This window comes from Somniosus microcephalus, unplaced genomic scaffold (assembly GCF_052327205.1).
Source record: "Somniosus microcephalus isolate GS21.2 unplaced genomic scaffold, FLI_Smic_1.0 unresolved_chr7, whole genome shotgun sequence".
In the NCBI taxonomy this organism is placed as follows: Eukaryota; Metazoa; Chordata; class Chondrichthyes; order Squaliformes; family Somniosidae; genus Somniosus; species Somniosus microcephalus.
In genome coordinates, this window is record NW_028225185.1 from 25,367,304 (window position 1) to 25,385,375 (window position 18,072).

Genomic DNA, 18,072 nt, shown 5'->3' on the forward strand with positions numbered 1-18,072 from the left:
GCTGGGAGTGATTTGCTCCTGTGATTTGCTGGGAGTGATTTGCTCCTGTGATTTGCTGGGAGTGATTTGTTCCTGTGATTTGCTGGGATTTGCTGGGAGTGATTTGCTCCTGTGATTTGCTGGGAGTGATTTGCTCCTGTGATTTGCTGGGAGTGATTTGCTCCTGTGATTTGCTGGGAGTGATTTGCTGTGATTTGCTGGGAGTGATTTGTTCCTGTGATTTGCTGGGATTTGCTGGGAGTGATTTGTTCCTGTGATTTGCTGGGATTTGCTGGGAGTGATTTGTTCCTGTGATTTGCTGGGATTTGCTGGGAGTGATTTGCTCCTGTGATTTGCTGGGAGTGATTTGCTCCTGTGATTTGCTGGGAGTGATTTGCTCCTGTGATTTGCTGGGAGTGATTTGCTCCTGTGATTTGCTGGGAGTGATTTGCTCCTGTGATTTGCTGGGAGTGATTTGCTCCTGTGATTTGCTGGGAGTGATTTGCTCCTGTGATTTGCTGGGAGTGATTTGTTCCTGTGATTTGCTGGGATTTGCTGGGAGTGATTTGCTCCTGTGATTTGCTGGGAGTGATTTGCTCCTGTGATTTGCTGGGAGTGATTTGCTCCTGTGATTTGCTGGGAGTGATTTGTTCCTGTGATTTGCTGGGAGTGATTTGCTCCTGTGATTTGCTGGGAGTGATTTGCTCCTGTGATTTGCTGGGAGTGATTTGCTCCTGTGATTTGCTGGGAGTGATTTGCTCCTGTGATTTGCTGGGAGTGATTTGCTCCTGTGATTTGCTGGGAGTGATTTGCTCCTGTGATTTGCTGGGAGTGATTTGCGGATTGTGATTTGCTGGGAGTGATTTGCGGATTGTGATTTGCTGGGATTTGTGGGCTGTGATTTGCTGGATTTGATTTGCAGATTCTGATTTGCTCCTGTGATTTGCGGATTGTGATTTGCTGGGATTTGTGGGCTGTGATTTGCTGGGAGTGGTTTGCTGGTTTTGCTGTGAGTGATTTGCAGATTCTGATTCGCTGGACTCGCTGCTGTGATTTGCAGCCTGAGCCCCGGGCTGGGGTCTGCCGGACACTCAGTTGCGCCGATGCCTCCTCCTTTGCTGACTGTCCCCCCTCGCCCTGTCCCTGTCCCTGTCCCTCTGTCTGTGTGCCTGCGGCGGGGGCAGAGAGCGAGTGTCCGCTGCCTGCACGGCCCCGCAGCCCCGCTCCAGGCTCCGCTATGAGCGGCTGGGGGCTGAGCGATGTGTCCTTGCTGCGGGTGCCGGCGGCTGAGGCCAGCACCGAGCCGGCTGTCCCGGAGGAAGAGGAGGACGAGGAAGATGCCTTCAAGGTGCACCTGATCCCCAGGTCGTCCCCCACCCCCAGAAAGAAGTCTGCCGGCTCCGAGGAAGCGGAGGAGCCTTCCCTCACCCGCAAAGTCTCCTTCGCCGACACTTGCGGCTCGGCTCTGGTGCAAGTCAAGTATTACGAGGAGTTCGCCTTCCCCGAGTCCCCAGAGCCCATAGACCTGGATGTCCAGGAGACTGACCATCCCCCTTTCTATGTCTTCCCCGCCTTCATCTTGCCAGCCACCCAGCCCCAGCTATTGGACAGAGTTGAAGTGGAGAAGGTGGAGGTGGAGTCCATCGAGCCCTTGGAAGGGGACCCCCTGTCCGTCCAGGGGGTGATCAGGGTCCTCAACCTGTCCTTCCAGAAGTCGGTCCACATCCGCGCCACGCTGAACAACTGGGCCTCCTACTTCGACCACCCGGCCGAGTACGTGGCCAGCTCGGACGACGGCCGCACCGACCGCTTCGGCTTCCGCCTGTCCTTCGTGGCCCCCTACGTCCACGACGGGGCCCGCGTGGAGTTCGTGGTGCGCTACGAGACGCCGACCGCCGTCTACTGGGCCAACAACGGCGGCAGCAACTACTCGCTGGTCTGCAAGGTCAAGGAGCAGGCGGCCCCCACCCCGAAGGCGTTCCGGGCGGCCGAGGCGGAGCGGAGGCAGCTGAAGAGCTGCCTCAAGCCGGTGACGTGGAGGTACGGGCATCGCCGGTGCCGTGGGTTAACGCTGGGGTGGCAGAGGGGGTCCGAGTGACCAAGCTCCGTACGAGCATAAATCTCACGTGACGGGCTGGCCGGAGGTAGGGCAAACAGCTCGGCCATCCCATAATGTCCACATTTGCTGCCCCATTATCAGGCGGTTCTGGATGCTGTGAAAAATATCTGGGATGGGGGTGGGGGGTCTGAATAATATGTGAAGGGTCCTCGCTCCTGCCACTCTGCCACAGTTGGTCAAAGCTCAGTTTAGCAAAGATATTTGGAGTGAGTTGAAAATGTTAACTTTTTAATCAGACATAGGTGTTTCAAACTTGATAAAGGTGTCTTGGCCTGTCACCTACCTGGCGGGGGAAGCGAAGGGTTAAACACCACCTCACTAAACTGCCGGCAATTGGCAAGTAAAAACTTTTTTCTTAAATGTATCCCAGGGGGGAGATTGCAGGGGCTCTGACACAAATTTTCAGAACCTTTCTGGCCACAGGGGAGGTGCCAGAGGGCTGAAGGACAGCTAACATAGTACCATTATTCAAGAAGGGTAGTAGGGATAAACCAGGGAATTACAGGCCAGTGAGCCTAACATCAGTGGTAGGGAAATTATTGGAAAAAATTCTGAGGGGCAGAATTAGTCTCCACTTGGACAGGCAAGGATTAATCAAGGATAGTCAGCATGACTTTGTCAGGGGGAGATTATGCCTAACCAATTTGATTGAATTTTTTGAGGGGGTGACTAGGTGTGTGGATGAGGGTAGTGCAGTTGATGTGGTTTACATGGACTTCAGTAAGGCTTTTGACAAAGTCTCGCATGGGAGACTGGTCAAGAAGGTAAGAACCCATGGGATCCAGGGCAATTTGGCACATTGGATCCAAAATTGGCTTATGACAGGAGGCAGAGGGTGATGGTCGAAGGTTGTTTTTGTGACTGGAAGCCTGTGTCCAGTGGTGTACCGCAGGGATCGGTGCTGGGTCCTTTGCTGTTTGTAGTGTACATTAATGATTTAGATATGAATGTAGGAGGTATGATCAGTAAGTTCGCAGATGACACAAAAATTGGTGGGGTAGTAAATAGCGAGGAGGGAAGCCTCAGGCTACAGGACGATATAGACGGGTTGGTCAGATGGGCAGAACAGTGGCAAATGGAATTTAACCCTGAAAAGTGTGAGGTGATGCATTTTGGAAGGACTAACAAGGCAAGGGAATACACAATGAATGGTAGGACCCTAGGAAGGACAGAGGATCAGAGGGACCTTGGTGTACATGTACATAGATCCCTGAAGGCAACAGAACAGGTAGATAAGGTGGTTAAAAAGGCATATGGGATACTTGCCTTCATTAGCCGAGGCATAGAATATAAGAGCAGGGAGGTTATGATGGAGCTGTACAAAACGCTAGTTAGGCCACAGCTGGAATACTGTGTGCAGTTCTGGTCGCCACACTATAGAAAGGATGTGATTGCATTGGAGAGGGTGCAGAGGAGATTCACCAGGATGTTACCTGGGATGGAGCGCTTCAGTTATGAAGAAAGACTGGACAGGCTGGGGTTGTTTTCCTTAGAGCAGAGAAGGCTGAGGGGGGGGCCTGATTGAGGTGTACAAAGTTATGAGGGGCATAGATAGGGTAGATGGAAAGGAACTTTTCCCCTTAGTAGAGGGGTCAATAACCAGAGGGCATAGTTTCATGGTAAGGGGCAGGAGGTTTCGAGGGGATTTGAGGAAAAACTTTTTCACCCAGAGGGTGGTTGGAATCTGGAACTCACTGCCTGAAAGGGTGGTAGAGGCAGGAACCCTCACAACATTCAAGAAGCATTTAGATGAGCACTTGAAACGCCATAGCATACAAGGCTACGGACCAAGTGCTGGAAAATGGGATTAGAATAGACAGGGCTTGATGGCCAGCGTGGACACGATGGGCCGAAGGGCCTCTTTCTGTGCTGTATAACTCTAGGACTCTATTAAATTCATTCTCGGAATGTGGGCGTCGCTGGCAAGGCCAGCATTTATTGCCCATCCCTAGTTGCCCCTCGAGAAGGTGGTGGTGAGCCACCGCCTTGAACCGCTGCAGTCCATGCGGTGAAGGTGCTCCCACAGTGCTGTTAGGGAGGGAGTCCCAGGATTTTTCGACAAGGCTTCTTCGGCAGCACCTCCCAAACCTGCGACCTCTTCCACCTAGAAGGACAAGGGCAGCAGGCGCATGTGAACACCACCACCTCCAAGTTCCCCTCCGAGTCTCACACACCATCCTGACTTGGAAATATATCGGCCGTTCCTTCATCGTCGCTGGGTCAAAATCCTGGAACTCCCTCCCTAACAGCGCTGTGGGAGTACCTTCACCACACGGACTGCAGCGGTTCAAGAAGGCGGCTCACCGCCACCTTCTCAAGGGCGACTAGGGATGGGCAATAAATGCTGGCTTTGCCAGCAACGCCCACATCCCCGGAATGAATAAATTAAAAAAAATATTTGGCAATGGTTATGCCGTTGAATGTCAAGAGGCAGTGGTTAGACTCTCTTGGAGATAGTCATTGCCTGGCACTTGTGTGGCGCGAATGTTACCTGCCACTTATCAGCCCAAGTCTGAATGTCGTCCTGGTCTTGCTGCATGCGGGCATGGACTGCTTCATTATCTGAGGAGTTGCGAGTGGCACTGAACACTGTGCAGTCATCAGCGAACATCCCCATTTCTGACCTTATGTTGGTGGGAAGGTCATTGATGAAGCAGCTGAAATGGTTGGGTCTAGGACACTGCCCCGAGGAACTCCTACAGTGATGTCCTGGGGCTGTGATGATTGACCTCCAACAACCACAACCATCTTCCTTTGTGCTAGGTATGACTCCAGCCAGTGGAGCGTTTTCCTCCTGATTCCCATTGACTTCAGTTTTACTAGGGCTCCTTGATGCCACACTCGGTCAAATGCTGCCTTGATGTCAAGGGCAGTCACTCTCACCTCACCTCTGGAATTCAGTTCTTTTGTCCATGTTTGGACCAAAGCTGTAATGAGGTCAGGAGCTGAGTGGCCCTGGTGGAACCCAAACTGGGCATCAGTGAGCAGGTTATTGGTGAGTAAGTGCCGCTTGATAGCACTGTCAACAACACCTTCCATCACTTTGCTGATGATTGAGAGTAGATTGATGGGGCGGTAATTGGCCGGATTGGATTTGTACTGCTTTTTGTGGACAGGACATAACTGGGCAGTTTTCCACAAGTGTCGGGTAGCTGCCAGTGTTGTAGCTGTACTGGAACAGCTTGGCTAGAGGCGCGGCTAGTTCTGGAGCACAAGTCTTCAGCATGATAGCTGGGATGTTGGCGGGGCCCATAGCCTTTGCTGTATCCAGTGCGCTCAGCCATTTCTTGATATCACGTGGTCTGTCTACGTTCTGTGTTTATGATCTCTGTCTCTTGTATTGTAGGAACAATGAGGAGGAGGAGGAGGAACCTGACTGGGAGAGACACGGTACGGACTTCCCTGAACCGGCGGCCTGACCATGGGGCGGTGTCGGGGATCCTCTGTCTGCTGATGGTCCCACATGGGAACAATCCAACACGTCAGAGTGAAAATCCACAGACCGCGTGTCCACGCTGAACTCTACATCGCACGGTGACGCGGCGCTCGGTCACATCACTCGGTGACATGTTGCTCGGTGACACGTCGCTCGGTGACACGTCGCTCGGTGACACGTCGCTCGGTGACACGTCGCTCGGTAACAACGCACGGTGACACGTCGCTCGGTCACATCGCTCGGTGACACGTCGCTCGGTCACATCGCCCGGTGACAACGCTCGGTGACACGTCGCTCGGTAACAACGCACGGTGACACGTCGCTCGGTCACATCGCTCGGTGACATGTCGCTCGGTGACAACGCTCGGTGACACGTCGCTCGGTGACAAAGCACGGTAACACATCACTCGGTGACACGTCACTCGGTGACATGTTGCTCGGTAACAACGCACGGTAACACGTCGCTCGGTCACATCACTCGGTGACATGTCGCTCGGTAACACGTCACTCGGTGACATGTTGCTCGGTAACAACGCACGGTAACACGTCGCTCGGTCACATCACTCGGTGACATGTCGCTCGGTAACACGTCGCCCGGTGACAACGCTCGGTGATACGTCGCTCGGTAACAACGCATGGTAACACGTCGCTCGGTCACATCGCTCGGTGACACGTCGCTCGGTCACATCGCTCGGTGACACGTCGCTCGGTAACAACGCTCGGTGACATGTCGCTCGGTGACAAAGCACGGTAACACATCGCTCGGTGACACGTCGCTCGGTGACACGTCGCTCGGTGACATGTCGCTCGGTCATATCACTCGGTGACATGTTGCTCGGTGACGTTGCTCGGTGACACGTCGCTCGGTGACACGTCGCTCGGTGACACGTCGCTCGGTCATATCACTCGGTGACATGTTGCTCGGTGACATGTTGCTCGGTGACATCGTTCAGTAACACCTCACACGGTAACATCACACTGTGACACGCCGCGCGGTGATGCCCCACACGGTGTCGCATCGCTCGGTGACATCACACTGTGACAAGCCGCACAGTGCTGCATCGCTCGGTGACATCACACTATGACACGCCGCACAGTGCCGCATCGCTCAGTGACATCACACTGACGCGCCGCGTGATGACACATCGCACAGTGTCACATCGCTCATTGACATCACACTGTGACACGCTGCGCGGTGACGCCCCGCTTGGTGACACATCGCACGGTGATGCCCCGGTCGGTGACACATCGCACGGTGACATCACACTGTGACGCCACGCAGTGACGCCCCGCTTGTTGACATGTCGTTTGGTGAAACATCGGTCGGTGACGTCCCGCTCGGTGATGCCCCGCGCGGTAACACGTCATGTGCTGACACGTTGCACGGTAACATGTCACGCTGCACAGTGACATTACGCAGTGACAACACGGTGACATGTTGCGCAGTGACAACACACGGTGACACATTGCACACAGTGACAGTTCGCACGGTGACACGACGCCCCCGTCCCGTACGGTAGCAGGAGCCCACCTAAGACGGACACGCATGGTTCTCATTTAATATCTTTCTGTGTCCTCAGACTGGACCAATGATGCTGACGTCAGTGCCAGCTCCACTGAGCCCAATGATTGGATCGTGCAGGTAAGGGTTGGAGGTCAGATGTCAGAGAGGTCAGTTGGTTGAGGTTCAGCCACTTACGCTGGAGAGGGGATCTGGCGGCCCCCTGTGGGGAAAGTTCGTCCACGTCTTTTTAATTTCATTCTCGGGGTGTGGGCGTCACTGGCAAGGCCATCACTTATTGCCCATCCCTAGTTGCCCCTTGAGAATGAGGTAGTGGGCCGCCTTCTTGAACCACTGGGTAGTGGTTTGGTACAATTGAGTGTCTTGCTAGACCACTTCAGAGGCCAGTGGAGAGTCAACCACATTGGTGTGGGACTGGAGTCACATGTCGGCCTAGACCGGGATATACTCGCCTTGGAGGCGGCGCACCGAAGGTTCACTAGACTGATTCCTGGGAGGAGAGGGTTGTCCTATGAGGAGAGATTGAGTAGATTGGGCCGATACTCTCTGGCGTTTAGGAGAATGAGAGGTGATCTCATTGACCCATATAAGATTCTGAGGGGGATTGACAGGGTAGATGCTGAGAGGCTGTTTCCCCCCTGGCTGGAGAGTCTAGAACCAGGGGCCACAATCTTTGGAATTCTCTGCCCCAGAGGGCTGTGGATGCTCAGTCATTGAGTACATTCAAGGCTGAGATCGATAGATTTTTGGGCTCGTGGGGAATCGAGGGATATGGGGATCGGGAGGTCGAAGATCGACCATGATATTATTGAATGGCGGAGCAGGCTCGAGGGGCTGTATGGCCTCCTCCTGCTCCCAGTTCTGAAGTATTTAAAATGATGAAGGGATTAGACAGATTATTTGAATTATATAAGGAACATGAGGACAAGCTCCATAAGCATAAACTAGGTTAGATATCAGGAGGTTATTTCCTGTTCCCAGAGGGTCACTGACCTTTGGAAAGGTCGCTGGCTCGTGCAGTGGGTGCAGATTCACTGGACACATTCAGAAAGGAGCTGTATAAGTTCCTGGAGGAGGCGGATATTGCTGCGTTCTACAGGTTGGGGGGAACGTTGAACAATATACCTTGTGGTTACTGTTCTCTCCTGCCGCTCAACCTTTGATCCTTCTGGTGTCGGAGAAGAATTTCCCAGAAATATCTCTTTCCTGAATTGACCTAGGGTATTGACCCGGAGATTCCACGGCTGGTGGTGGGTGGGAATAATTCACAATATTCACAATATATATTAATGATCTGGGCGAGGGAACTAGATGTAATATCTCCAAGTTTGCAGACGACACAAAGTTGGGTGGGCGTGTGTGCTGTGAGGAGGATGCCGAGAAACTCCAGGATGATTTGGACAGGTTGGGTGATTGGGCAGAAGTATGGCAGATGCAATATGACGTGGATAAATGCGAGGTTATCCACTTTGGTGCCAAAAACAAGAAGGCAGATTATTATCTGAATGGCAATAGATTGGGAGAAGGGGAAGTGCAACGAGGCCTGGGTGTCCTTGTGCACCAGTCGCTGAAGGTAAGCATGCAGGTGCAGCAGGTGGTTAAGAAGGTAAATGGTATGTTGGCCTTTGTAGCGAGAGGGTTTGAGTACAAGAACAAGGATGTCTCGCTGCAGTTGTACAGGGCCTTGGTGAGACCACACTGAGTATTGTGTGCAGTTTTGGCCGCCTTATCTGAGGAAGGATGTTCTTGCCATGGAGGGAGTGCAGCGAAGATTCACCAGGCTGATACCTGGGATGGCAGGAATGACGTATGAGGAGAGATTGGGTCGATTGGGCTTGTACTCGCTGGAGTTTAGAAGAATGAGAGAGGATCTCATTGAAACTTATAAAATTCTAACAGGACTAGACAGATTAGATGCAGGAAGGATGTTCCTGATGGCGGGGGAGTCCAAAACCAGGGGTCACAGTCTAAGGATAAGGGGTAAGCCATTTAGGACAGAAATGAGGAGGAATTTCTTCACCCAGAGAGTGGTGAACCTGTGGAATTCTCTACCACGCAAGGCAGTTGAGGCCAAATCATTAAATATATTCAAGAAGGAGTTCGATATATTTCTTCAGGCTAAAGGGATCAAGGGATATGGGGAGAAGGCAGGGACAGGGTACTGAATTTGGATGATCAGCCATGATCGCATTGAATGGCGGAGCAGGCTCGAGGGGCCGAATGGCCGACTCCTGCTCCTATCTTCTATGTTTCTATAATGGGGGACGTGCTTCCTCGTCGCAATGTGGCTGAATGGGACGGGCTCAATGGACCTGATCTTTAGCATATAAGGAGCAAATTTGCAGGGAAATTGCAGAAAGATGCACGAACTACAGAGTAGTGATAATGGAGGGACTTCAATATCCTAATCTAAACATTTTTTATATCCGTTCCTGGGATGCGGGCGTCGCTGGGAAGGCCAGCATTTATTGCCCATCCCTAGTCGCCCTCGAGAAGGTGGTGGTGAGCCTCCTTCTTGAACCGCTGCAGTCCGTGTGGTGAAGGTGCTCCCACAGCGCTGTTAGGGAGGGAGTTCCAGGATTTTGACCCAGCGACGATGAAGGAACGGCCGATATATTTCCAAGTCAGGGTGGTGTGCGTGACTTGGAGGTGGTGGGGGGTGGTCCCATGCGCCTGCTGCCCTTGTCCTTCTAGGCGGTGGAGGTCGTGGGTTAGTAACAGTTAGCGGTTGGGATAGTAACAGTGTAAAGGGCAAAGGGGGGGAGGGGGGGAAGAATTCCTGAAATGTGTACAAGGGAACTTTCTTGATCAGTGTGTTTCCATCCGAATGAGGAAGAAAGCCATGCTGGATCTGGATCTGGTTCTGGGGAATGAAGTGGGGCAATATTTCAGTGGGGGAGCATTTGGGAAACAGTGATCATAATATCATCAGGTTTAGAATAGTTGTGGAAGAGGACAAGGAACAATTGAACATAAAAATACTCCACCGGAGGAGGGCTAACTTCAGTGAGTTGAAAATGGATCTGGCCCGGGTGGACTGAAATCAAAAATTGGCAGGCCAAAAAATAATTGAACAATGGGAGGGCTTCAAAGAGGAGATGGTCTGGGTACAGAGTCGACACATTCCCACGAGGGGGAAAGGAAGGGCATCTCCCTGGATGACTAAAGATGGGAGGTTAAAGTGATACAGAAAAAGGAGGCTTATGAAAAAGGGCCGTGGATGCTGATTCAATTGTAACTTTCCAAAGAGAATTGGATAAATACTTGAAGGGGAAAAAATTTGCAGGGTAGAGTGGGACGAATTGGAGAGCTCTTTCAAAGAGCCGGCACATGCACGATGGGCCAAATGGCCTCCTCCTGTGCCTGGTGATTCTATGTGTTTGTATGAAGGGGAGGATGCCCTGGGCGAGAGACGGTGCGAAGGGGCAAGGCAGTGAACTGAGGGCAACTAAATCTAAATGACAAACCCTCTCTACAAACAGGAAGCAGAATTAAAAATTGATTGGGGTGTTTGCGAGCGTTTGAAGTGGGTAACACCAGCGGTCTCTGTTGGTCCCACCAAGTTCAGGCTGCGTCCTCACTGCCATCGTGTTCAACCGCTTCTCGTTTGGCCTGCAGGTTCCCAGGGTGCAGGTGATCAACCTTTCGACACCGGCCAGCCTCAAGGGGCTCGCCTCCGCCCTTACAGAACAGATGCAGGTGGTCCTGGAGAATCACGTTCGACGGAACGAATTCATCCCCATTGAAGAGGCCCACGGGGCCCGACTCCAGGACAACCCGACGGAGAGAGACGTCACGCCAGAGTCCGAGAACTATCTGGGGCGCAGCGCAGACGCCTGCCAGCAGCCTGAGCCTGTGACCATCTCCTCACTCGGCTCCCGAGAGGCGGAGGGAGGGGGAGGTACAGCCCCAGATCTCCTGGAAGCTCTAGAAGAAAACAACATGCACGTGGTTCAACAGAGCACCAAGCTTCAGGAGATGATCGAAGCCAAGGGAATGTGTTTGACAGAAGAGGCATCTCTCCCAACTGAGTCCCAACTGGCCGAAGCCATGGAGTCTCCCTTTCAAATGGAAGTCCTACCAGCATCAGAAGGGGATTCCAGGGTAGGGGCAGACTCGGCGCCAATCGCTGAAGAAAGTTCTGGCAAAGGAACAATTAGAACCAGCCTACAGGAAGTCGGAGAGCGAGACGCAGGAATTGACCCATGGGTGGCTAACATCAGCCACCAGAATGGGGCCAACCATGAGACGTTAGGAGCGGTGGGTCAGGAGGAGACTGCTGGCCAACAGCCTTCCCCTCCAGTTGGCGTGGTGGCACCTGCCCTTTTTAAATGGGAAGAAAGCGCCAGGTTGTACATTGCACCCAGTCTCCATGCCGTGGGAACCTATCATGAGGAGTCTGGCATGGAGGTAGGACACGACTTGCTGCCGCCTGAAGCAGACTCGCGGGTATCTGCAACCCCCTGGGGAATCCCATCGACCAAAGAGCCATCCCTAACGGCCGGGGAGGAACAGGAGTTCCCCCAGGAAAGGGTCGTGGGGTCAGAGTCCTGGCTAGACCCTGCAGTTCTACTGGACGAAATGAGCACTACACAAAGACTCTCGATCAACCCCAGTGCTCCGCCCCCTGAACAGGAAACAGTTGAGGTTTCCCCGAACCCGGCCTTAATGGAGAGAGGACAGCAGGGTCCGAGAGAGTTTCGAGCATCCAGTGTTGTAAACGGCACGGCAGCATCCACATCCTGCACGGAGAACGAAGACAGCAGGACTGGGGAACGGCGAGGCAGCGTGGAGGCCACAGTCATCAACAACCAACAGTTTGTTGGTGTTGGCGCTCGGGATAAGATACGGGAAGCGGAGTTACCTCCCGCTGCACCATTATCTCCACCGTCTGCTGGCTGGGCCGAGGGGGACGTGCGAGGGACCTGCACTGATACAACGGGGCCTGTGACTCTTCTGGAAAACCCACTCGCTGCCATCAGGCCCAGAGATGAGCTTGACTTGGAGTCCTTGGCGGTGTTGAAGGAAGTGGTTGTACTGGCGTCCACGTTCATGCAGCTCCTCGTCTTCCTCCTCGTGGTGTTCAATGACTCTGGCTCATTGCTGTGGTGCACCTTGTATCTGATCTCCGTGTTCTTGCTATAGGATGACTTTGGACTGTTAATAGTTTGTGGAAATCTGTATGCTCTCTGACTGCAAGTTTGCAGGATTTGGAATTCCTCTGTCGAACCCTGTCACCCTGCTGATTGGAGATTTCCATCGCTAGTTTGGTTTCATGTTGTGCTGATATTATTAGACATTGAGTCACAGCCTCTGTCCAGCTCCATTAACCACTTGCCCACTCACTTTGTCTGTCTTTTTGTAAGTTCCCGTTCTCATCCACACAACATACTGTGCCTCCTAACATAGTGCCATCTATAAACTTGGATATGCAATTCTCTGCTCCTTCGTCCTAAGTCATTAATAAATATGGTGAAAAACAGATCCCTAGGGAACACTGGTCACATACCACCAATCAAAGACTTCTCTCTGTCTCCTACCTCCCAAGCCGTGTCACAGGGTTACCTCCAGTTCCTCCCACTCCCATTTCTGCCGATAATCTCTTGTGCGGAACCTTATCGAAATGCCTTCTGGAACAGCCATAGACACTCCCCTGCCCACCATTTTAGTGACTGCCTGAAAGGTTCAACTAGATTTGTCAGGCATGACCAACCCCTCACGAATCCACGCTCTCTTTGATCATCTGATGCTCGGTCACTCTGTCCCTGGTGATAGTTTCCAGTAACCTCCCCACACTGGCATTAAACGGACAGGTCTGTAGTTAGCTGGTTTCTCTCCCACCCTTCTGAAATAACGGAGAGACATTTTCAGTTTTCCAATCCAGAGTCGCAATTCCCGAATCTAGAGAGCTTTGGAAAATGATGACTAACCCACCTCCAATTTCCTCGCCTGTTTCTTTTAATACCCTGGGGTGGGCACTATCGGGTCCTGGGGGTTTGATTATCTTAAGTCCCATTATTTTCTCCATCGCTATTTTTTTTACTTAGATTAAATCCACCCCTTGACTTATTTTTAGATTCCTTTGTATCACTTGCATTTCACCCTCTGCCTTCACTGTGAAAACCGATGCAAAGCACTCCTTTAACAACTCACCATTTCCTTATTGTCCATTACTGTTGTGCCTGCATCTGCCTTCAATGGGCCCCATATTATATTTATTAAAATGTTTGCTGTTAGCTTTGATGTTCCTTGCAAGTTTTTGTTCAAACCCCCTTTTTCAGCTCTTATTACTTTCTTTATATTCTTTTGTTGCCTTTGTATAGCTCTCCCAGTCCGCTGGGTTTCCACATTTCCATGCACTTGTGAAAACCTTCTTGATCTTGATGCTGTCTCGTAGGAAGATTGGAAATGCTGGACGGAGAAAGATCAGGGTCCATCTCATTACCTTCTGGGAGTCACACGATACAATGATAATGGAGTTATTGACTAGTTAGATTGATCAATCTCTATCAATGATTCTATAACAGACCCAGACACGAGCGAGGAAAACCCCCAGTGGTGGAGAGCCTTGGGAACCAGAGTGGAGAGTCAGAACTTCCAGGGTTGGTGTGTCAGCACATTAACCTACTAACTACCTCCCCCAGCCTCCTGTCACTCACTGCCACCCACCCACCCCCCCCCCCCCAACTCCACTAGGCTACCCCCACCCCCACCGCAAGGGGAGGGCAGGGGAAGTGAGACAAGGGGAGGGGAGGGGAAAGGAGGGATGGGGAGAGGAAGAGGGATGGGGAGGGGAAAAGAGGGATGGGGAGGGGAGGGGAAAAGAGGGATGGGGAGGGGAGGGGAAAAGAGGGATGGGGAGGGGAAAAGAGGGATGGGGAGGCGAGGGGAAAAGAGGGATGGGGAGGCGAGAGGAGGAAGGGGAAGATGGGAGGGGAGAGAAGGGAAGGGAGGATGAGGGGAGAGAAGGGAAGGGAGGATGAGGGGAGAGAAGGGAAGGGAGGATGAGGGAAGGGAAGGGGAGGTGAGGGAAGGGGAGAGAAGGGAAGGGAGGATGAGGAGAGAAGGGAAGGGAAGATGAGGGGAGGGGAGAGAAGGGAAGGGAGGATGAGGTAAGGGAAGGGGAGGAGGGAAGGGAAGCTGAGATGAGGGGAGGAGAGAGAAGGGAAGGGAGGATGAGGGGAGAGGAGGGAAGGGCAGATGAGGAGAGGTAAGATGAGGGGAGGGAAGATGAGGGGAGGGAAGCGGGGCATCCTGCTTTTGGGGGTCAGACAGTGTTCCAGAAATAAGTTCCTTCGACATTTACGAAATGTTTGTGTCCGAGTGGTTGAGGACGAGTGTTCCATTCAAACCCCGACAATCCAGGTTTTCCCGAGCGATGTGACTTCTGTGGGGGCGATGTTTACCGTGTTCACCATTCGATGTCCTCGACCAGCGTTCCCAGGCCGCTTTGCTGTGTGGCTTGCGAATATTCTTAGCACAGGCGGCCCGGCCCAGACTAGGCTGGGCTGGCTCGCCCCAGTCCCGGCCCCAGTCCTGGCCCCGCCGCTGATGCTGAGCTCTCTCTGAGGTATCGCTCCAATAGAGTGTGTGTGTTTGTGTCTCATTAAACGTCTGTACTGTTTAGAGTTTTAAACAAAGATGAATAAAAGCCAGACAGTATTTGATCCTCTTTCCTGCTGATCTCCTGCACTGTGGCCGTCTCTCGCGCTATCTCCGCGACAGTGAGCTACGCTTGGCCGAAGCTCTTCACCACACTCGCTCCTTCAGTCTCTGACTTTCTATCCCACGTGGCGGGGCTGAAAGCAGACCCCAGCAAGGCAAAATTCCGGGCTCCCTCCCAGCGTCTTTTGGGGAATCGGAATTTAATGGCAGAGAAGGCGGACATCGTTCCCACCCCAACCCCCGGCTCCCTGAAACAACTCTTCCCTCCGACCCACCACCCCCAGAAACAACAACACCACCCCCGGAAACAACTCTCTCTCCCCCTCCGAAACAACTCCCCCTCCCCCCGTCCCCCCCACCCCCGAAACAACTCTCCCTCCAGCCCCATTCCACCCATCCGCTTCCCTTTTACAAGCTGCCCTATTCTGGATTCTGCTCCCACGGTTCTGGTTCGGCCATTTCACTTCCTGACAATAAATGCTCCTGCTCACTGCCCAGTGACCCTGGGGTTAGAGAGTGGGGAAATCAGCCAGGGTTCCTGCTCCTGCTCACTGCCCAGTGACCCTGGGGTTAGAGAGAGGGGAAATCAGCCAGGGTTCCTGCTCCTGATCACTGCCCAGTGACCCCTGGGTTAGAGAGAGGGGAAATCAGCCAGGGTTCCTGCTCCTCTCACTGCCCAGTGATCCCTGGGTTAGAGAGAGGGGAAATCAGCCCGGGTTCCTGCTCCTCTCACTGCCCAGTGATCCCTGGGTTAGAGAGAGGGGGAAATCAGCCAGGGTTCCTGCTCCTGATCACTGCCCAGTGATCCCTGGGTTAGAGAGAGGGGGAAATCAGCCAGGGTTCCTGCTCCTGATCACTGCCCAGTGATCCCTGGGTTAGAGAGAGGGGAAATCAGCCAGGGTTCCTGCTCCTGATCACTGCCCAGTGACCCCCGGGTTAGAGAGAGAGGGGAAATCAGCCCGGGTTCCTGCTCCTGATCACTGTCCAGTGACCCCTGGGTTAGAGAGAGGGGGAAATCAGCCAGGGTTCCTGCTCCTGATCACTGCCCAGTGACCCCTGGGTTAGAGAGAGGGGAAATCAGCCAGGGTTCCTGCTCCTCTCACTGCCCAGTGACCCCTGGGTTAGAGAGAGGGGAAATCAGCCAGGGTTCCTGCTCCTGATCACTGTCCAGTGACCCCTAGGTTAGAGAGAGGAGAAATCAGCCAGGGTTCCTGCTCCTGATCACTGTCCAGTGACCCCTAGGTTAGAGAGAGGGGAAATCAGCCAGGGTTCCTGCTCCTGATCACTGCCCAGTGAGCTTTGGGTTAGAGAGAGGGGAAATCAGCCAGGGTTCCTGCTCCTGATCACTGCCCAGTGAGCTTTGGGTTAGAGAGAGGGGAAATCAACCAGGGTTCCTGCTCCTGATCACTGCCCAGTGACCCCTGGGTTAGAGAGAGACGGAAAATCAGCCAGGGTTCCTGCTCCTGATCACTGCCCAGTGAGCTTTGGGTTAGAGAGGGGGAATCAGCCAGGGTTCCTGCTCCTGATCACTGTCCAGTGACCCCTGGGTTAGAGAGAGGGGAAATCAGCCAGGGTTCCTGCTCCCCTGATCACTGTCCAGTGACCCTAGGGTTAGAGAGAAGGGAAATCAGCCAGGGTTCCTGCTCCTGATCACTGTCCAGTGACCCCTGGGTTAGAGAGAGGGGAAATCAGCCAGGGTTCCTGCTCCTGATCACTGTCCAGTTACCCTGGGTTAGAGAGAGGGGAAATCAGCCAGGGTTCCTGCTCCTGATCACTGTCCAGTGACCCCTGGGTTAGAGAGAGGGGAAATCAGCCAGGGTTCCTACTCCTGATCCCTGCCCAGTGACCCCTGGGTTAGAGAGAGGGGAAATCAGCCAGGGTTCCTGCTCCCCTGATCACTGTCCAGTGACCCTAGGGTTAGAGAGAAGGGAAATCAGCCAGGGTTCCTGCTCCTGATCACTGTCCAGTGACCCCTGGGTTAGAGAGAGGGGAAATCAGCCAGGGTTCCTGCTCCTGATCACTGTCCAGTTACCCTGGGTTAGAGAGAGGGGAAATCAGCCAGGGTTCCTGCTCCTGATCACTGTCCAGTGACCCCTGGGTTAGAGAGAGGGGAAATCAGCCAGGGTTCCTACTCCTGATCCCTGCCCAGTGACCCCTGGGTTAGAGAGAGGGGAAATCAGCCAGGGTTCCTGCTCCTGATCACTGCCCAGTGACCCCTGGGTTAGAGAGAGGGGAAATCAGCCAGGGTTCTTGCTCCTGATCACTGCCCAGTGTGTGAGCATCAGTTATGTACCGGGTCGCACCTCGCTCTGACTCCCGTTGCCGTCTCGAAGCCGAGATGGTGAGACCTGTTCCTCAGAGCGGTCACTTTCTGGAGCGGAGTGGGGGGGGGCAGAGGTATGGTTTGGGGGAGGGTAGGCTGGTGTTGGGGGGGATCGCCTGTAAATGCTGCTGGATCGACCTCGCAGGATCTGAGCAGTGTGAGGAACGATCCACCCACTCTCTGTGAAAGAGTAACGAGGGGAGGTGTCGACCTGGAGCGGTGGTGGGGGTCAATGATCTGCTCACTGTGAACCGGGATTGGGGTGGAATCCCCCGACTCCACCCAGGATTGTGTAGGGGTGGGGGGGAGATCCGAGGTCCAGCAGGAGAAGGACAGGATGACCAGGGCTTGCCCACACCCCCCACACCAACCCCGGCATTGCCCTTTGGCCCCCGCCGGCTCCGGGAGCTGGGCGCCGGACCCTGGGCAGGGACAGGTCGACCTTGGGGTGATTGGAGGACGATCTGTGCCCAGCTCAACCTCTCCAGACTCGCTCTTCACTGAAAGGTCGAGCGACCCAGAGACAGGTTCTCCTGATGATAGTGAAACAGCGACAGGCCCTAGGCTGCGGCCAAGTGTGACCCCCCCCCCCCTCTGACATCAGTCCCATTAGTGTTTGCGAGCGCATCACGCCAAGGGACAGGGCGGGAGGGGGGATTTGTTTTAACGGGATTGTTCCTGGGACTTGCAACCTTCACTTCTCGCTGATCTTTCTCACAGTGTACAAGGCCTGATTGTACAGGCCTGTCACCAGAGATCCTGTCTGATCACAAGCTCCCAGCTGGAGAAAGGTTACTTGCATTTTCAAGGAGTCAAATGCTGGGGTCACGGCGCTTTCTGCAACTGGTAGGAAACTCGATGCTCGGCCCTCGCTCTGTGAGACGCTCAGCACTCTGAGAGCCTGAGCAGAGCGGCCATCTATAACCCTCAATTGGCAGGCTTAACATTTCCTCCGCTATCCCAAATACCATCAAGACAAGCTTACAGCATTACTGGGAACTGAGACAGGGCAAGGCAACTGAGGTCAG

At 53.5% G+C, this 18,072-nt stretch overlaps 1 protein-coding gene across 1 annotated transcript; it reads left to right on the top strand.

Annotated features, from left to right (window-relative positions):
• The first annotated feature begins 999 nt into the window (after nt 1-999).
• Nucleotides 1,000-14,723, top strand: LOC147086639 (uncharacterized). Its single transcript, XM_085978778.1, has 4 exons — nt 1,000-2,019; nt 5,445-5,488; nt 7,115-7,176; nt 10,675-14,723. The coding sequence occupies exons 1-4, from the start codon at nt 1,217-1,219 to the stop codon at nt 12,199-12,201; spliced, it is 2,436 nt and encodes an 811-aa protein (XP_085834904.1). The 5' UTR covers nt 1,000-1,216; the 3' UTR covers nt 12,202-14,723.
• The last annotated feature ends 3,349 nt before the right edge of the window (nt 14,724-18,072 follow it).